Source organism: Antechinus flavipes, chromosome 1 (assembly GCF_016432865.1).
Source record: "Antechinus flavipes isolate AdamAnt ecotype Samford, QLD, Australia chromosome 1, AdamAnt_v2, whole genome shotgun sequence".
Lineage (NCBI taxonomy): Eukaryota > Metazoa > Chordata > Mammalia > Dasyuromorphia > Dasyuridae > Antechinus > Antechinus flavipes.
Window position 1 is genome coordinate 652,911,896 of NC_067398.1, and position 21,756 is coordinate 652,933,651.

The window sequence follows — 21,756 nt, forward strand, 5'->3', positions numbered from 1 at the left end:
TTGTGAGGCTGGAGTGGAGAGGAAGTAATGAGACACAGTAGAATCTTGTTTACAAGGTTTAATAGGGGACATCTGGACAGCCAGGGAATAAGAACAAGAACTATACAACTGCCTTGCATTGGCCTTAAAGCTGAGGATTTTGATTTTTCTTTAACTAAACAAAGCAATGCAGCAGAAACAGCAATTTAGTCTCCCTCCAAGATGCTCTGGCTGCAATTGGAGTTCAGATAACCCAGGCCCTTTCCTCCTCCCAGCTGAGGTCCCCACGAATTTTTCAAGTGTTTTCCTTCCAGCTACTGACCCATAATTCTTTAAAATGCAGAAGGCAGGATCAGATTGAATGGAAGCCCAAGTGGCTGTTAGGTAGAGCTGGGTGGGGGCCATTGTTGGCCAGAGTGGAGTGATTTGACTGGGGCCCTCAGGCAGTGGGGGGCAGGAGAGTGAGGAGGCTTAGACCAGGGCTCATCCTCACCCCATCACTGCCTCTGAGAGTCTGGGGACAATAAATATTGTATATTTTCAGTTGGGCCAGGGACACCCAACAACACTAGGGGTTCCAGCACTGACCTTTCAGAGGGAGGAACCATCAAGACTGAAACAAAATGGAAAAGATGCCCCCAAACAGGAAGTGAAGGGTTCCCCCACCCTGATCTACCCCCCACCCCATGCCTTGGGGCCACCTCAGCTCTTAGAGGCAGCTGTAGACTGGATGGAGAGAGTCTGGGGGCAGGTAGAACAGAGGTCAGTCTTCCTCTGCCCTTGATCCCCAACCCAAGGCACTCCTACTCTGTGCGAAGGATGATGTGGATCCCTGAGTCTGTGAAGACTGGGCCGCTCATCTCACCCGTCCTCAGTGCGAAGGAGGCATCTTCAAAAGGCTTTTGCATCTGACCTGGAGAGAAACAGGGAATGTGGAACACCTAGATTATATGGACAATGTTTAGGAAGGAAGTCAGATGAAGACTTGAAACACAGTATACAGCTTAAGAAGAATGGAGAGTGGAATGTCACCTTGGGTGACAGGCTTTAAAAGGTGAAGGGGTGATGGGTAAGGGGAGAGACAGGGATTGCTTGGATACTGCTAATACATAGTTATTTGAAGAGCCAATACCGTTAATTAACCATAGCAATTAGATCCTAAAAGGAATCCCTTTTCTCTTTCCCAGTTACTCTATAAATGCTCCATCCATCTGCCAGAGTTTATGGTCCCTGTCACAGAGCTCAGACAGCAGGCAGATGGGGGCTCTGTCCTGGGTTGGCAGTGTCATTAAGGAGAGTCTGAACAGCCAGGAGGCAGAATGAGGGATGGCTCCAGGAAGTAGCAGCAAAGCATTTTTGAAGGCACATTTTGGTGATTAACTCATCTCTCTGGACTCACTTCCCAGCACCTGCTGGATCATTTATCATCCCTATCTCCTCTGGATTCCCACAGCCAAGGTCAACAGCATTCCTCATCTCACAATTTCATTAGTCCCCTCTAGTTCTGCCCCTAACTCATAGCACAGAGCAAAAGTTGCCTCAGACCTAGGCCAAGGAAGATTCCTCCTGAAGTTCCTCCTGATTTATTTCAGGCCACAAAAATACAGCATCATGATTGTCACAGTATTACCCATTTATAAAGCTTGAGAAAATGCCTAGGATCTAGGGAGACCTGGGACTCCTCCATCTCTCAAGTAGAGACAGATGGAAATGGTTAGAAAACACAGATCTTTAGGGTTCTGGCATTAGTGGCTATCCCTTGTTTTTCAAGAGAGGCAGACACGCCTATGTTAAGGGAAGGAGACTTAGTTTCTTGAATGCACAGCTACCCATTCATTCACCCCTATGCTATTGGAAATTGGGCTGGGGATGGGTATGTTGCTCCTTGCAAAATCTTCCCAAAAGCTAAAGGAAGCTTTTGGATATAATAGAGATAAAGCACTAAGAAGAGGGTAGGAGTGGGGTGAAGTGGAGGGAAAAAAGGAATTAAAATCATTCAATCTAGAAGGGACTTCAAGAGATGTCAATCCCTTCCTTTTACAGGTAAGGAAAGAAACCGAGGTCCAAAGTGTTCAGTCAAATGCTTTGTCCTAGCCCACTTAGGTAGTAAGTAGCAAAGCTAGAATTAACCCAAGTGCTCTGACTACCACATTCAGTGTTCTTTCCATGATACCTACACTTTCATTCCCAAGTCCTGTCCTGTCCAATTTTTCTGGCAGGGATAGCTTCAGACTGTGTACATTTCTCTGGCTCTGTTCAGCCATACTACAGTCTCTGTCCTGATTCCTCTCCCTGGAGCTTGGGTTGGTAATTCTCACCTGCCTCACCCCAATTCAATTTAACTCCAGGTCCACAAGTCTAGATTTCTTCTGGGAAGTTTGGCCAGAAGCCACCTCTCCAATGTCAACCAAAATTTATCCAGAAATTGCTCCCTCTGATAAGGAAAATTTATCTTCTGTGCCTCAATATGAACCTTGATCTGAGTGCTTCTGACATCTAAGATCCACTATATAAATAGCCAGTCCTAGACTTTTGTCATCTTATCCCTGCCTCCTGCTGGACCCTGGAGACCAACCTGGCCAAGATTCGAGTATTCTGATAAGTGATTATGACATACCTCTTCCAAAGGTGCCCAGGTCCCCCCTGGCTTTGGCTGAACTGCAGTCACTGAACTGCGATGCCAGAGTCTCAAAATCTTCTTCCCCTGATTTAATCTTCTGGATGTATCCTGTGGACATAGAAAGCAAATTAGCCAAGAACAACAACCCAAAAAAAAAAAAAAAAAAAAAAAAAGGAGCAAGAATGTAGCAAGTGGGGGCAGGGTAAAGCATGCTTTGACACAAGAGAAGGCTAACTGACAACAGATGTTCTTTAAGGGAGGAGGTTTTGGGGAGGAAGATTTTTTTGAAAAATAATAGTTGCTCTGGAGGTCCAGATATGGCCAGCTGATGGATGGGAAAACAGGGCTGGATAAGAAGTGAGTCCAGTTCCTCCAAGTTTCTGGTAGAGGAGAATGGATATTAAATAAGTCAAATGAACAGTATCTAGAAAGGGAGATAAAAAAGGAGGGAGGTCAGGAGGCTTGGGCATAGTTCCAACTCTGTCACTAACTTACTGTGTGACCTTGAGGAATTCTAATTATATAATTATATAATGAAAAAGAGTTAGACTATCCAATCCTCTCATTTTATAAAGATAATTATAATAGCTAACATTTATATAATGCTGTTTGGCAATGCAGTCAAATTCAAAGGAACAGACTCTTAAAGCCACATATTGACTGAGAAAACCACAGATTAACATTATTTGTGTTGAAGTGTATTTTTATTTTGTTAAACATTCTTCAATTATATTTTCATCCGGTTTGGGTCTCACTTGGGGAATTCTGTGGGCTGCATCAAGTTGAAACCTTTCTGTTTTGGAATTTACAAAATGCTTTTACATATATTATCTCATTTGATCCTCACAGCAACTCTGCATGGTAGGTGCAATTATTATCCTCATTTTACAGATGAGGAAACTGAAGTTGAAAGTCATCAAACTAACTAGCCCAGGGTCACAAAGCTAGAAGTATTTGAGGTAAGATTTGAACTTAGTTCCAAGAACAGTACTCTATCCACTATGAAACCTAGCTGTCTATTAAAGGGAACTAGCAGAGAGTTAGTAATTTTCAAGGTCACACAGCCATTAGGCAATTGGGAGACCTAATTTCACTGAGGCTTGATCTAGTAGAATATATGTTCCCTGAGGGCAGGAACTATTTATGTATCTCCAGGACCACAGTATCTTGCACATACTGAGGGCTTAATATATATTTGCTGAATTGATTGATAAGTCTTTTCATCTGTAAAATTAAGGTAAAAGACTATCCCGATGGGTCCCTGGGAGGCCAAAACAATACTTGAAATCTTTGTAAAGTACAAAACTCCATGAGGACATCTCTTAAAACTAATACTGCCCCTCAGGGTGCTTTCTTTCCATTGCCTTGGCAAGAAGTTCTTAGCTATATTCAATGTAAAGAATGTATCAGTCTCACACTACGAGTAGACTAGAAGACTCAAGAGTCCTGTTTCTCAGTTTGTTCACATTGCCCACTCCCTCCCTTCACCTCCATCTCTAGTAATGAAAATTACCATTCCTAGTAATGATATTCTGAATTTATCCATTGAACCTGACCCCTCTGGGAAGATAAGGAAGGTGGGCCAGCAAAGAAGATTAATGGAGAGAATGGGAAATTATGGCTTGGGAAGAGGAATGGGGCACAAGTGCGTCAGGATACAGTGGTGATAGTGCTGTTGACCATTCATGTGAATCACACTTCCAAGGAAGCATCTCAGTCTAGTTTGAAACAGGCAGAAGGAGAGGAGAGGCAACTCTATACTTTGCTGTTTGGTGGGACATATCTAAGTACCTCCTTGTCAGAGATGCCTTTCCTGAAGGCAAAAAGAACTGACCAATTAGATTTTCTTCTAAAATGTAAATAAACATCTGAGACACATTAAGACTCACATATATTCATCCCTGTGTCCTACAACAGAGAAGATTTGTGGGGAAGAATATTGATTTAAAACAAAAAGCTGAGCTTATTAGAAGCCACAACAAGGGAAGGGACAAGACAGCTCAGATGCAGCTCCATTTTAATGCCAATCAATACCAGCTAACTTGGGGAGTCAGTCGTTTTTAGCTCCCAGTGCAGGGGATATGTATCTCCATATCTCCAAAACTTTTACTGACAGGCCTCACATCTGCATCATCTCAAAGTTACTCCTTCAAAATCAGTTCCATTCCAAGGTAGGATATCTCTGTCTGAACTTGGTGATAATTCTTTTAACTTGGAAAATAAAAATAAAAACACATAGAAATAAGAGATCAGCTTAAAAACTGAATAAAAACAGTTCATTTTGATTCTAGTCTTTCCTTTATATGGCTCCCATTTTAATTCAACAACACATAGTCTTCTCTTGAAAAGTAAAAGTATTTCTTAGGAGATATGTCTCTTTGGGAAAGCTCTGAGATTATTTTTCCCTCTAGTTTATAAATCACTTCCTTCAAGATCCTTAATTAGAGTTGACTTCTAGATGGTTTGGATATTGCCAGGGTGCCAGGAATACATATTTTTAATTCTGGCAGGTGATAGTTAAAGTCAGGGCAATCAACTTCCTGTACTTTCTCAGACCCCAAAGAAGGTCTCTACCACTGCCACACCTTAATGCCTTACCCTAGAGAGTAAGATAATTTCAGGTTAATCCCACTTCTTTTTGGAGACTCATCCACCCAATGTACCAACAGATAAATCTCCTCAAATGACTCCACCAATGTGAACTATAGCACCTCCTGGGAAGAGAAGGGTAGCAGAAATCTTTACCAGATGGATTGTAGCTTAATGCCTGGGACTGGGCAATACCATACTCTGGTATTACACTGTGAAAGCTCATCCTATGAACAGCAATAAAATTAATGCAAAGGGGATAAGGCTGTCTTTAGAGTAGAAGATAGAAATGAAACTACTGCCAGAGAGGAAGGGGAGATTTGGAGACCCTCAAATCCTTTAGAGTCTCTAAACCAGGCAAATCTGTTCAATCCCCAGAACCAAGAAAATACATATCCCTGCACCCACAAGGAGAGGGCACTGGCAGTGGATTCTTAGACAACTCTATTAATAAAAAGCAGTCTCAAACCAGGACATGAATCACCAATGGCTTTTGTCCAGAACATCACAGTTGGGAGGTCAAAGAAAGAACCAAGGAAAATGGTAGCATCAATTTTCCAGGCCTAGGCTATTCCCCTTGAGAAAGGAGGAGAGGGATAAATGAATAATATCAAGAGTCAATGGGATCTCTAAACCCAAGTTTAATCAAGGCACACCAGTTGTATAGGAAAGAGGACAAATCCAGAAACCAATTAGGACGGAATGATATGCATAACTAACATTCTTCAGGGCTTTAAATTTTTTCCATTATCAACATCTCTAGGACAACTAAATGAGATCAAAGTATAGGTATTATCTCTAATTCCTAAATAAGGGGACTAAGGAGTAGAGACATTCAGTGATTTGTTCAAGTTACGCATCTAAGTTGAACCACAATTAAAACTCAGTTCTCCTGATTCTGAACACAGGGTTCTGAATCTACAATTCTTTTAGGACCCTTTCTGGGAGATCTAAACTAAACCACAGGAATTCCACAACCTTCTTAAGGGGACCTAATCTCATAGCCCAAGTCCCAATGTTATTGGGTCTCTTCTATTTGGGAGAAGTCAAGGGGAAGGACCTTAAAGTGATCCAAAGGGCTGATAGAACTAGTCATAGGTGGGACACACCAATAGAAAAGAAAGAGATTGGCTCTTATCTCCAAGACAGACAGGGCTATAAAGCTAGCTTCCTAGGTTAGGAGTTAGCATTTAATCTGGGAAGTGACTTTGCCGTGGTCTGATCTTGCCGAGTACTGTGTTCAGTTCTGGATACCATACTTTAGGAAAGACAGACAAGCTGCAACAGGTCCAGAACAGGGTAGCCAGGATCAAAAGAATTCTAGATAACATGCTATATCAGGACCACTGGAAGGAATTAGAATAAAGTAAGCTGGAGGAAAGAAGAGTTAGAAAGGACCTGAAAGAGGTCTTCACGAATCTGAAAATCTATTAAGTGGAAGAGAAGTTGGATTACCTGGCTCCAATGGAAAGAACTAGGGGCAACATGTGAAAGTTGTAGAGGCAAATTTAGGCTCCATGTAATTAGAAACTTCCAAACAATCAGAACTGTCCCAAAATATAATGGACCTAATTGAGAGGAAGTAGGTTCCTCCATCAATGGAGGTTTTCAAGTAAAGGTTGGATGACCTCTTATGGGAAGACTGTAAAAAGGATTGGCTCAGATGGTCCCTGAAGACCCTCTTTAAAACCTGTATAACCCAATCAAATTGGCCTGCCTGCTCCTCATAATCTGCCTTCCACTTCTGCATTCTTGCCTATGCTCTGGCTAACCACTATACCTAGAAAGTGCTCCCTCTTTATCTTGACCACTTAGAATCCATAGGCTCAAGGATCAGTTCAAGCACTACATTCTACATGCTTTTATAGTTGAATTTTGTTTTTAAAAAATTAACAAGCATGTGTTTTTTTCTACTTTTCACCTACCTCCTTCTCCCACCCAGTAAGAAAGAAAAAAAATACAACTTTTGTAATAAGAATGCATAGTAAAATAAATTTCTACACTGGCCATATCCAAAAATATATGTCTCATTCTGTCTGTAGTTAATCTCTTTTACATGAAACTTTTCTGGATCCCCAAGTTGCTAGTATTCTCCCTAAGTCACTTTGTATCCATTTTGTATAAATGAAATGTTTATGTTGTTTCTCAAAACGTACATAAACTTTGAGAAGACAGGGATTGTTTCAATTGTTGGTTTTGTAGCCCTAATATCAAGTATTCTCCACAAAGTAGATGATTAATAAATGCCTTTTGATTAATTAATTGGGATCTTCCAGATGGGAAGAACTAACACTTGTATTTAGCTACAGAATTAAAGAGGATGAATTATAGACCATGGATTTATCATTTTCATGTAATTTTTATTTTTGAACAATTGCACATATTCCATGCCTGAGACTTTTGTCATATGTCCTCATAGTTCTAACAGGAAGTTTTTGATCCTACTTCCAATGGGAAGTGGTGCCTGGGGCTCCACTCTGGAGATACCTCCTGCAACACGACATTTTCTTATTCTTTAGAGAACACAATGTTCCCGCACTGGTGCTATAGCCCCTCATGTCTCTGCAGAAGGAAAAGAGTTGAACTACAAAATGTTCAGCCCTGGAAGATAGCAAGAAAATGACACTAAACTAGAAGACAGCTAAGACATAGCTTTGCGCATTTTCAGCCAGAGGTCTTTGGACAAATATGTTTGCTCATCTATAGAATTAGGAAAATGTCACTTGTAAGATGGAAGCCTCTGTATGAAAGCACATGTCACTCCAACATGTCACAGAGCACCTTAGGCCTCTGTAACCTAGAAGTTTCTCCTTTAAACATCTCTGCTTGCTCAAGATTTTCCTTCCCTCAAGGATAACCCAGCTATTCAGCAGCTGAGTCACCACCATTTTGTCTCCCTAATCTAGGTCATCCAGAGACAGTGTCCAATTTATGGGCTTCATCTCCTCTATACTCTCATTCCTCTCCAGTCTACCCTAATCTCTCTTCTAATTCCAATAACCTTTCCTTCCCTACTGCCCTTACAGTATTAGTTCTTTTGTCTAACTCCTCTTCATCTTTTAACTCTTCCCCTTATATTGTTCTCTCTTTTTACGTTAATTAAAGTCTGGTTTTGTGCTGAGAACTACAAATCACTGGCTGATCTTTCCAATCTTGACCACTCTTGTTCCCTCTCACTCATTCCCCTACCTCATTGGGTTTGGAGCTTGTCAGTTTACTCCTTGTTCCCCGATGCCACTTCCAGACCCCTTTTCTCTCTCAAGTACCTTTCCTCATAACTACTTAATACCTATTTGCTGAATTGTTCTGAGATTGGACTAGATATTCTCTAAGGATTCTTCCACATCTAACATGAACTTATTCCAAGAACTGGCCAAGTCAGTCAATCAACAAGTATTTATTAAGTGTCTACTATGAACTCAAGAAGTATTCAAAACATCCAAATTCACAATCCTTCCCTCTTCCTGCCTTACATGCCTGCTCTTTGATATCCTCATTCACTCCCAAAATTTCTACTATCATCTCAAGTCAGTGGAGAGCCAAATATTTCTTTGTAGCTTTAACTAATCTCCTGTATTCCAGGCCCTCATTTCCAGCTGTGTGCTACATGTTTCTATTTAGATGACCCCAAGCATTTTAAATTCACTATGTCTGAAACCAGATTCATTGGCTTCCTTCTTCCTGACTACTTTTTCTTCCAAAGCCACTCAGGCTTGAAACATTTCTTTTACTTTCTCTTGACCCTATAAATATACAGTCATTAATTCAGTGCCTAGAGTGGATGGGATGATGATAACTGAGAAAAGAGAGAAAGCAAAACATCTTCTAGTTTTTCTTTTCCAATGTTCTTTGGCTCTACTACACTTCACTCACAATCATAGACCTCATCATCGCTTGGAATTGCTTTTCTTCTAAGATTCTGAAACTTCATTCTCTGCAGAGAACTTCTGTTATCCCTCAATTTATCTTCCTCCCTTTGTTCTCATCTTGACTTCCAGTGCCGAGTCAAATCTCTTTTTTCTCTCTCAGTCCTCTGGCATTGATATGTAGAATGGATTGGAGGGGAAAAGAACTAGAAGTAGGGAAGTAGGGAAATACGTTATTTCATTTGCCTCCCCATGCATACTGGACCCCACAGTCAGTCACTGCAACAATGTGCCCACCCACTAGTCCTACAATCCTTTCCCTGCCTTGTCCATCCACCATACCTGCTTTGTTGATTCTCAATCCTGGATAAACCCCACCATCCTCCTCTGCTCTTCCAGGGCTGCAATGTGCTGCTAAAGCAAGCCACAAATTATGCCAAGCATACCATAAATTCAGCTCAATGCCCCTAGGCAATCCTTTTATTTCTAGTTTATTAACTCTTTATCATACTCACCTTACTGACTGTTCCAAATCTCTTTGATTATTAAGCTTCCATCTTAAATTTTGACTCTTACCTTTATCTTTTTACCAAAAATACTATAGTAACACAGCTGGATGCCCTTCAATTCTCTACCTCGCAACTTCTCCATCTTCACCCATCTTCTCCTCCTTCCTTACCAACTGAGAGGATAAAGGAGCCCTTCTTCAATCAATTCAAATTCACAAACATTTATAAGCTGTCTACAAAGCATTGTTACATGATGGGGATGTGAATATAAAAATGGTAACATAACAAGGTGGTACTTACTAGGGTGGAACAAGTGTGACATACATGTTCACAAATGGTCATAATCAAAGGTGGGATGTGATGGGAGCAAAAGAGAGGTCAAGTGTTCCAGGGAAATTGAAGGTGAGGAAAAAAAATTTCAGTTGGGGGTACTGGGGAAGATTCTATGGAGAGTGAGAAGAATTCAGACAGATAAGATGAGGCGTCTATCCTAGGCAAAGGGAATGCCCCATAAAAATACATGGAGTTGGGAAATATGTGGAGATTGGAAAAGCAAATTAAGAGTTCAGTTTAGCAGGAATGTGGAATATATGAAAGGGAGTATTGTGAAATTAATCTGAAAAGGTAGAAAGGGATCAGAAAAATTAGGGAACACTTTAAGAATTTGCATGATGTCCTCCTAACAAATGTTAATGCTATGTCCTTGGTCCTATTTCCTCCCATTTCTACCAGAACCTCATTCCATCAATCATTAGCTCTCTTTCTTTCATTTTTAGTCATTTCCTCCCCACTTCCTTTTTCCACATTCATGTGTTCAAAAGTCTCCTCTATTACAATATAATGTTCCCTCTGCCCTGATATCCCAGTGAAGGAATTGTACTCACCATTATTCAACAAATATTCCTTAGGGACTTACTATGTTTAAAGCACTGTGCTAGGCAACCTACAAAGTTTACTTAAGTAACAGTGCCTGCCCTCTTAGAACTTATAGCCACTAGGAGACATACATATAGCCATAAAAATACTATTACATAAGGATTGGAAAGGACCTGAGGAGTTGATGTCATTGTTAAGTAGAGATATAGTAGAAACTAGCATTCTATATTTTTCTTATCACCCAAAGTTCTAAGAAAGGCCATCTACAATAATCACCTTCACTTCCTATCTTCTCAGTCACCTGCTTAGACCTTGTTACCTGGCTCCAACCTCATCGTTTGATTGAAACTGCTCCCTCCAAAGCTCATAGTTTTTTCTTCATCTTTATCCTGCCTTTTGTAGCCTTTAACATTGTTGATTACCCTTTTTTCCAGGTTTTTTTTTGGGGGGATACTATCCTCTCCTGCTTCTTCTATCTATTTGAACTCCTTTCTCAAACTCCCTTGCTGGATCTTTATCCACATCACACCTGCTAACTATGGGTATTCCATAGGCCTCTATTCTTGGACATTTTCTCTTTTTCTTTATAGTGTTTCACTTGGTGATCTCATCAACTTCCATAGATTCAATTATCATATTACACTAAGGATTCTCAAATTTAGTGATATTACCCTAAGTTCTCTGCTGACCTCCAACTCTCTCATCTTCAACTGCCTATTAGAATTAGAATTAGTAGATGTCCTATAGACATCAAAATTAAACTTTTATCTTTTCAAAGTTCTCTAGTACTGTTGAGGACATGATTCTCCCAGTCACTCAGGTTTGCCATCTAGTTGTTATCCTAGACTTCTCACTTTCTCTAACTTCCCATATCCAATCTGTTGCCAAGCCTATGGAGATGACCTTCATAACTATTTTTGCATGTGCCTCCTTCTGTATAGATCCTCATCACCTTATGTCTGAACTACAGAAATAATCTGTTGGTTGATATGCTTGCCTCAAGACTCTACTTGTCCATCCTCCACTCAACTCCCAGAAATCTTAAAATGTAGTCTGACCATGTCATATCTTCCCATCCCTCAATAAATTATAGTGTCTCCCTATCACCACCATATAAAATCCTGTTGGTGTTCAACGCCCTTCATAATCTACAGTCTCTCCCCCACAATCCTCCAGTTTTCTGATACCTTTACACTTCCTACATGTTCTTCACTCCAATGACACTAGCCTCCCTGTTGTCCCTTACATAAGACACTCCATGAATTAAAAACATTGTTGAATAATATTTTCCCCAATTATATATAAAGACAATTTCTAACATTCTTTTTTTTTTTTTAGTTCCAAATTTTCTCCCTCCCTGTTTCACCACCCCTCTCCCTGAGATGGTAAGCAATTCGATATAGGTTATACATGGGAAATCATGCAAAACATATTTCTATATTAGCTGTTATGAAAAAAGACACAGACATCCTCCCAATCCCCCTCCTTCCCATACATACACAAATGAAAAATAGGATGCTTTGATCTGCATTAAAACTCCATCAGTTCGTTTGGACATGTATACTTATATTGTATTTAATTTATACTTTAACATATTTAACATGTATTGGTCAACCTGCCATCTAGGGGAGGGGGTGGGAGGAAGGAGGGGAAAAATTGGAACAAAAAGTTTGGCAATTGTTAATGCTGTAAAATTATCAATGCATATAATTTGTAAATAAAAAGCTATAATAAAAAAAATAATTAAAAAAAAAAACTCCATCAGTTCCTTGTCCACTCCAAGCAATTTCCCTGGTTGTTCCCCATAACTGAAATGCTTTCTCCGCTCAACTCCTACTCCTGGCTTCCCCAGCCTCCTTCAAGACCCTTCTAAAATCTCACCCTCTAGAGGAAGCCTTTTCTAATCCCTAGAACACTAGTGCCACGTTTCTTTAGATTATTCCCTATTTATAGTTTATTTGTATAGTTATTTGCATGTAATCTCCTCTATTAGACTGGTGCTTGACACAATGCAAGATATTTAATAAAATGTTTACTGACTAACTAAACTGCTCCTTCTCAGTCTCTTCTACTAGATCATTATCCATAATGATCTATGTGGGCGTGTCAAAACACTCTGTTCTGGACATTTTCTTCTCTCTCTACTTGTTTTCTCTCTTGATGGCCTCATCAGCTTTCATGGATTAATTATCAGCTCTATGCTGACAACTCCTAGATCTATATACAATGTCTCAAGTCTTAGTACAACTTTTAAATAGCTTTAAATGGTACTAAATCTTTTGGGATACTCTGTATTCAGTTTCTTCCCTAAGCACCAATCTCACACTGCCAATTGCCTATGAAATATTTTAAACTGTTTGTCCCCAAGGTATTTCAAATTCAGTATGTTCAAAACAGTACTCAGTCTTTCCTTCCAAAATATATCCTTCTTCTGGACTTCTCTATTTCTGTTGAAGACACCACCATCTTTCCAGTCAAAGAATTTTGTGTCATTCTTTTTTGTCATCCTTCACTCTTCACTTTATTCCACAAAGCCAGGTGTCAGACTGTGGAGACATACTCAAGATCTGATCCTTCTTGCTTAATCTATTGTAACCAGACTTTTAATTGGTCTCCCTGGATTAATTTTTCCCTACTCTAATCCACCCTTTACACTACTGCCAAAATAATTTCCCTAATTCTAGGTATAATCATATCACTCTTCTACTCAATACATTCTAGTGACTCCCTTTAATCTACCTTTTCAGACTTATTCCACTTACTCTCTTTCATATACACTGCAGTTCATACAAATTATCTTCCTTAATTTTCTTCATACAGATCACTCCATTTTTTGGTCTCCATGCATTTGCCTAAAATACACTTCCTTTTTCACTCTTGCCTCTTAGAATTCTTTCAAGGCTCACCTAAAGTGTGACCCTCTACATTTAATCTTTCCTAATTTCTTACTGCTGTTAGAAATTGCCTACAAAATTACTTGATCCCTTCTTCTTTCCCTCTTCCCTTGCTTCTTTCCTCTTTTCCTCCTTCCCTTTCTCATCCTTTTTTCCTTTCTTCCTTTTCTCCTCCCTAGCTTCCTTTCTTTCTCTATTGCTTCTTCCCTTTCTTCTTTCCTTCTGCAATTCATTTCTTACTCTCTTCCTGCTTTCTTTCCTCTTTTTCTAGCTATAATATAAGCTCCTTGAAGGCATGAATTGTGTCTTTGTATCCCCGTCACCTAGCACAGTACCTGACGCATAGATGGTGATGTTCTCTAATGCTCATTAAGGAAAACATCTAGGTGATCTTGATGAGTTTGTTCCAAACCTAGATGGCTACATCTATGGATGTAGATAACTGTCAGAGATGATTGCTGAGCCACTTTGAAAGACTATAGAAAATAGGAGCTCTTTAGAATGGGAGGCAATTGTCCATATTGTCAAAAATGGGTAGAGAATGGAGTCTGCAAACTGTAGATCAGTAGGACTGACTTTGATTATTGCTAAAATTCTAGTAACTACTATTAAAGGGATGGTTAGTGCCAATCTAAAAAAAGAAAGTCATGATCACAAAGGCTTCATCAAGAACAGGTCGTGCAGTGATTGTGAACTAGTTTCATCATTCTGAAAAGCAATTTGGAATTAAGTGAAGAAAGTCATGAAAATGTCCATACCTTTAACCCACAGATTCCACTGTTAGATATGTAATCCAAGAAAAGCAGTGATAAAAAGAAAGGTCACACATATATTATTCCAAAATATTTGTAGCAACACTTTTTTGTAGTAGGAAAGAATTGAAACAAAGTAGATGCCAACAGACAGAGATGGTTAAACATGTTAAAATATATGAATGTAACAATATTATGCTAGGAGAAACATTCAATAGGATGGATGGAGAGATGCATAGGAAGATTTGTATGGACTAATGTAAAGTAAGCAGAGCCAGGAAAACAATATGTACAATTACCTTAACATTGTCAATGGAAAGGACAATAACAAAACAATAAAAATTGAAACTATCATGACCAAGTTTGGCCACAAGGAAAAGATATGAGATTCTTCCTTTCTCTGCAGAAATGAAGGTCAATGGGAATAGAATACAACATACCTCCCCGATGTGTTCAATAGTTTTTCTCCTTTCATTAGTTATTTATTTATTTTGGAGGAAGGCAATCAGGGTTAAATGTCTTCCCAGGATCACACAGCTAGTAAGTATCTGAGCATTTGAACTCTAATCCTCTGACTTCAGAGCTGGTGCTCTATACTGAGCCACCTAGCTGCCTCTTTGCTACTTCCTTTTAATGCTTTGTTATAAAAAATGGTTTTCTAACAAGGAAAAAATTGGAAATATAGCCCATGTAAAAAAACCAAACAATATAAATAAAACTTATTTTAAAAGTAGGTTATTAGATTGATAGATCAGGGAAATCTACAGATAGAATTTTTCCAGATTTTAGCCAAACATTTGATAAAAGTCTCTCAAGTTATTTTTGTGGACAAAATGGAGAGATGTAGGTTAGGTAACAGTCAGGTAGAGAAGGTAGATATGGAGAGGCTTCATGAAATAAATAAGATGAGTTGAGCTTTAAAGTCTGAATGGATGGGCACAGAGAAAATAAGAAAAGGTACAGGCAGAAAACTGGATGAGTTTGAGCCTAGTACGGCCAAAGTCAGGGGAAGCAGTTAGTGAGGGAGCAGCAGAGACAAAGCTAGCAATTTTGAACAAGCAACACAAAATGTGCCCTCAAATCAACTTTGTAATTTGTGATGTAAAAAGATAAGTAATTAAGACACATTCAGATGAGTGGGAGCAAGAATTAGCTACTATAGTATCTCACAAATAGTTTCTATTAATAACGCATGCCATCTGGTAGTTTCCTCTTTTAAAATAATCTGATAACTACAGAAGACAGTGTGGCCTAGTGGATGGGATGCTGGACTTGAGAGATAGGAAGACTCAGGTTCAAATTTTACCTCAGACACTTTTAAACTGTGAAACTAAGCAAGTTATTTGATGTCTCTAAGCCTCAGTTTCTTCACCTATAAAGTGTAAATAATAACAACAGCTCTAGTAATTATTTGATGTGATGGCTGTGCAGATCAAATGAGATGTGAATCCTTAGACCTAGGCACTAAATTAAATTGTCTTTATGCTACTGAAGGAGTATATGTACAATCGATTAAGAGATGCCAATTTTAATATAGCACTTTTAAAATCACTATTTTAAAATTTTAGAACCCTCAAAATCTCAATGTCTGATGGCAAAATCCCAGCTGCTGCTATTTCGAGCCCACCAAGTGAGCTACTGTGGAGCTAAGCCTGGAAAGGGAGAGGTACAAGGTTGCCAAATAAAGAGCACTGAATGCCAAGCAAAAGTTTAAACTTGGCTAGGTGAACAATAAAAACTTTCTTCAGACTTTTGTGCTGGTGAGTGCTAAGGCGGATTTACACATCTTTTTGGATGAAATCTGAGATTCCATTAATAGAAAAAACTTCCAGTGAGGAAATTTTTTCTACCAATGCAGCTCTCTACTTACTCTGTAATTTAGAAGCTTACTGGAGTTTCCTGGGGTTCTAAGAAGCCAATGGATTTACTCAAAGTCACACAGACAACATGTCAGAGACAGGATTTGAACCCAGGTGTTTCTGAATACGAGGCCTACATTCTACTGACAACTTTACACTGCCTCTTTTAAACTCAGGGTTTCTAATCTCTTTGAGGAGGTGAGGGAGAGCTACCAGCTTGAATTCTTTACATAAGAAATATTCTGACAGTAGATCAGAAAGTAGAGAAAAACAGGCAAGAAGGCCTATTTTCAGGTTTTTGCAATATCCAGATGTCTGGAGATAACAGCCTGGTAGCAGGGGGCCAAGACCTGGGGACAGATAGAAGGGAGCAGATGTAAGAGATGCTGCAAAGATGGAACTGACAAGATTTGATATCCATCTAGTCACTTGGCTATGGGAGGGGAGGGGAAGATGAGAATATGGAGGCATAATCTGCAGCAGCAGAAGACAGAGAAGAGAGAGTAGACAGCAGAAGATGGTAAAGAACTATGACACTAAAGTCACATACATTTTGAAGTATTAAAAGTTATGACAAATGAAGATTCACTCTGTTCATTCAACCATCTGCAAATCAGTTGTAACCACCATTAAAAATGTAGACTCTAAGAGTATGAAGGGCCTGCATAAGCCATCCAGTCCAACCCACACCTGACCAAGAATTCCCCACTGAACTACTCGGAAGTTTCTAGTGACAGGAAACCCATCTGAGGCATTCCATTTCTATTTTAAACAGCTTCAAGTATGAAAAGTTCCCCCTTATATCAAGCCTAAATGTGTTTCTTTGTGACTTTAATTCATTGCTTTAATTCTGCCTAAAGCTGAGCAGAATCAAGCAGTCTTCTACAGGGCAGCCTTTCAAACACTTAAAAACAGCTACGATATTTGCTCTAAGCTTTTGTGAGGTAAAACATCACCAGTTTCTTTATCTCATCCTCACCTGGCATGTATTTCAGGCTTCTCACTACTCTGGCTGCCCCCTTCTGGACAAGAACTTATCTTTGTATTTCTGACCCGAAGCTGGTTTTTGCAGACCCACTCACGACCTCCCAATCATTAAGTGAAGCATCTTTTTTCTCGGTCCTCATTCTCTGTGACATCTCTGCTCTCAAAAAATATTAGTTAAGTTGAATGATCTATTCCTCTTTGAGATCCTCTTCTCCCTTGGTTTTGGGAGACCCATTTTGATCCCTCTATCCCTCCTCAGAATTATGGCATCCCAGAATTCCAAAGTCAGAGGTCCCTTAGTTCAAATCATTTCTTGCCAGGTTGCTTCACAATATCTCCAAATGACCTCTCAGCTTCTTCCTGGAAACTGAGGAGATGAGCTCTTCACATCATATAAGTTTATTCCTCTATAATCCATTTGTGCTTTACCTTACATTATAGTGATCATCCATCACTTCCTTTCTCCCTCTACTAGCCTGAGAGTTCTGGGAGAACAGAGATTGGGTCTTATATATCTTTCAATTTCCCACAAGGCCTACCCACAGAAAATAAGCACTAGGTAAACACAGGGTGGAATAATGGAGTAGTCTAATAACTTCCAAATTTACTGCTCCCCTCCCTCCCAATCCAATCTGCATATGTTGCCAGGGTAAACTCTAATGCATCACTATGGTAAAGTCACTCCTTCTTTACTTCAAAACGACTCCCACTGTTTAAACAATAAAGTCATAACTCTTTGGTCTGGTATCTAATGTCTTCCAAAAACGGGTCCCAACCTAGCTACTTTCTCTCCTAGAACTCCCTGACACACATGACAGTTTCCTTACTGTCATCCAAACATATCTTCTGCATTCCCACCTCCATTACTTTAGCTTAAGTCATTCCTCCCATCTGAACTGCTCTCCTCTATTAATTCATCAAAATTCTATCCACCCTCTTCCACGAACCCCATCCCAAGTTCATAAAGCTCTCTTCTTCTGAACCTGGATAGTGAAACTGTCTGTCCCACACTTTGGACAATGCTGGCCTCATGATGTCAGATAACTTTCTGTGCTTTAATTTTGTTACTCCTCACTAGCTTCCCATAGTTCTGTGAGGCTAGGACTGTGCCCAACCCTTCTTTTCTTCCTTGCTAATCTAGGGCAAGGGGTAGGAGGTAGCACTGGTACTGGGCAGAACAGATATTCAGTAAATGTTTGTTGCAGGAAGAAAGTAAAGAGTCCTACAAAGGACATTTTGTCCATTTGGCGATAAAGAGCTCCCTCCCCTAAACACATGGGAATCAGCATTTGTCAGGGTCTTTTGGAAAGAGGTGGGAAGGGAGGGACTGGCATCAGGCTATCTGCTACAAGGATGCTAACAGTTAAACGACAGCATGAAGGAGGATGAGTTACGGACCATGGGTTGACACTTTTTGGATCAGTTTATTTTTTAACAAATGGTATTAATACACATTTACAACAAAAGTTACAAAAATACCATCTTGGTGTTACAAAGGTCAGGGAGCAGAGGAAAGGGAGAGTGCTGTCCTTAAGCCACATCCAGTAAGTCCAAACCAAAGCCCTGGGCACACGTGCACTTTTCCAGGTACTGCACCCCATTCCGTATCCAAGGCTGGCTTGGGCTCTGGACCCAACTCCCCTTTCTCCCCCACCAGCTCCGAACACTGCCTCCCAGGCTCCTCCCACCCAGTACTTGCCATTGATCAGCTCCAGTGCCTCCTCTTTGCTCCGGGTAATCTTCTCCTGCCGCCAAGATGAGGGCCTTCGAGACTGGCTGTGTTTCACCAGCAGGTGTGAGCATCGGACCTTAGTAGGTTCACCTTGACCATTCTTGCCCACGCTACTTGGACGCTCCCATTGGCTGGCATTAGTAATATGGTTGAAGTAGTAGACTCGTCCTACAGACACAGAATGGGAATGGGGTATCACACAAGTTATAGTGGGCTTTATATACCTGGGAAGAGGGGAAGGATAGGAGTACACACTAAAGCAAATGCAAGACAAAGATCTTCCAAGTCATACAGGACAGGAAAGCATTGGTCACCCTGGGCCATATAAGGGACAGAAGTCATTCATTGGTCATCCTGGGAGTTGGAAAATATAGGGTCAAGTGACACTGAACCATAAAAGGGGCAGGCAGAACAAAGTGACCATCTGTCATTCTGAGCCATAGAAGAGGCTGGGTCACCCTACACACTGAGGGAGAAGGGGTGGAGAGAGCACCAGTCATCTTGGGCCTAGAGTGGGATGGGGGAAGGGGGAGAAAGCATTAGTCACACTGGTCCTGGAATGGGATGAGAACATAGGGTCATTTTTGGTCTTCATTGGAGTGGGAAGAGGAATACTATAGGCTTTATGTGGGTGAGATGAAGACTAATCCTCAGGATTTTACTAATGAGGTGGGGAAACACCAATCAATCATCTGGGGGAGAATATCAAACACCTTAGTCTTAAAACAAAGGGAAGCACTGATTAACCAGGACCTTGAGTGGGAGGGAGTATTGCTCATTCTCGGGGGAAGCACTGATAACTCTTTGATTTATGTTGGGGGGCTAGGGAACTGATGGTTCTGGTCCTCATACGTATGGACAGTTGGGGTGACAGAGGGTAATTGATCCACCTGGGCTTTATGTGGGGAGCACAAATCACCCTGGGAGTTATGGGAGCAGGAAGTACTGATCACCATACGAAGGGGAAGGGAGGTGGTGATCACCTTGGGCATTAAGGGGGGGCACTAACCACTTGGGGTTTTTGTGGGTGGATATTGATCACCCAGGCTCTGGATGCCTGGGGAGGTCTTATGTGGGATGGAGAGATGAGAAGGGCTTTTTACCTGGGCTTTCCCCGGGAGGGAACACTCACGGATTTTGGGAAAGGGATTACCACCGCCCATACATGGGGGAGGGGGCACTTATCTCCCGGGGGCCTTGGGTGGGCGGTGGTGAGGGGTGGGGAAAAGCATAGTTCATGCAGGCCTTCAGTGGGGGCGGAGCACTCATGACTGGGTCTCGAAGAGGGGAGCACTCATGCTCCTAAAGTGAAGGAAGTACTAATCCCTAAAGGCCTTATGGAGAGGAGGGAAGCAGGGGGGGAATGAGCAGCGCTGACAATTTGGGCCTTATGAGGGGGAAGGGAATACTGATCCCTCCTGGACCTTTACAAGTTCTGGGGGTCTTCGAAGGGCAAGGACGGGGAAGACAACGGGGGACAAGGAGCCAGTCCAGTTCCCACGCTGGTGGCCTCAGGCCGACCCGTTACCTGGCCTCCTCATTTCCCAGGACTGGGCGGGGCTGGAGGGGGGGGCAATAGTCGCGCGGGGCTATCATTACTGGGCCGCAGGTCGTGGGATGATGGGGAAGGGGTGCAGGGCCCGATCCTGGGGTGTCCGCACTCATTCTTCGCCTCCTCCACCCCAGCGCGCCCTCCCTCCACCCCGTGGCACCTGAGCTGCGGCTCATGCGCTTCTCCCAGCCTGACGGCAGCTTCTCTTCGTCCGCCATCTTCCCTCCTGCCGCAGCACCAGCTCCGCCTCTGCCCCGCCGTCCCCACTGATTGGCTTCACACCTCCCGCATCGAGCTCTGGTCGTGTCATGGATTGGCTGTCCCCACGGCAAAGACCCACCCCGGGCCTCCTCACTTGCTGCCAGAAAGGCGCGGGGGCGTTACCTCTTGTCATTCCGACTCCGCCCACAGGCACCCTATTCCTTAACCCCACCCCTCTTCAAGCCCAGCTCGGTAAGTGGTGGAATGAGGAACAGAGGCCGCTCTTCATTATGGCTATTGGTGAAAAATAGAAAGACCACCCCTTAACTTCCGCCTCTAGCTTCAGGGCAGTCCCACCTCCCCGGGAAGAATTCAGCTTTCTGACTGGCTGCCGGACCTGTAATTCCCTCCTTCTCAACTGTTCTCTGGTCCTTCGAGTAAGGAAGCACAATCAAAAGGGCGGGGAAACTGGAACTCAAGAGGAACTGGAGCCCTGATGCTATGGGCGCCGTTGCTATGTTACCTTGTTGCCATGGTTTTGCCCAGGCTCAGGACCCGCATCCTAGGCTCAGTTCCTATACGAGAAGGGGAGGGCGTAGCTCTCTGCCCAGTTCTCTGCTCAATCCTTATTCAGCCGTCCACTGGACTTTGATAAGCCTTCTTCAGTGTCCTGTCCTCTCTCCAGTTCTCACCCAGTCCTTATGGGGCCTCTGCCCAGTCCTTGTCCAGTTACCTGCTAGTCCTTATCCTCTACTGCTTTTTGCTGAGCTTCGCCCAGATCACGCCTAGCATGCATTCGGTTCTCTCGCCTCTTCCAAGTCCTCTGCTTTGTCCTCCCATAATCCCATCCTCATCTCTTGCACTTTATTGGCCCCAATTTCTTCACAGTCATCACATCTAATTCATTATATATTAAGTCTGTCTTCCAAGCAAGTCACTGTTAAAAACTGATTATTGATATGACCTTTGGCCAAAAAGCTCTCTCAAGGATTCTGGACTCAAGAGACTAAATTTGATCTGGTAGGGTTGACTCTGCATGCCTTGATATGCCTTAACTTGGAGTTCTCCAGGAAAATCTCTAAAATAAATCTTTAAGTATACCTCTCCTCTTAGTTCCCCCAAATATCACACTTGTTGTAATTATTTATATATTGTATCCCTCATTAGACTTTTGGGAGTAGGCACTATTTTTTGACTTTCTTTGTACCTCCAACACATAGCTCAGTATCTTGAATATAGGTGGTTAATAAATACTAATTGACTGACCTCGTGGTCCCCAACTCCCACTCATATATCCATTGTACAATGTGAATACCAGATATGGGACAGATTTTATTTCC

At 41.6% G+C, this 21,756-nt stretch overlaps 1 protein-coding gene across 1 annotated transcript; it reads right to left on the reverse strand.

Moving 5' to 3' along the window:
- Positions 1-43: 43 nt before the first annotated feature.
- Positions 44-20,493, reverse strand: PIN1 (peptidylprolyl cis/trans isomerase, NIMA-interacting 1). The gene is made up of 4 exons (XM_051971462.1): positions 20,376-20,493; positions 18,631-18,831; positions 2,597-2,707; positions 44-892 (listed from the first exon to the last, which is right to left on the reverse strand). Exons 1-4 carry the CDS (start codon positions 20,431-20,433, stop codon positions 783-785), a joined length of 480 nt encoding a protein of 159 aa, XP_051827422.1. The 5' UTR covers positions 20,434-20,493; the 3' UTR covers positions 44-782.
- Between the last annotated feature and the right edge of the window lie 1,263 nt (positions 20,494-21,756).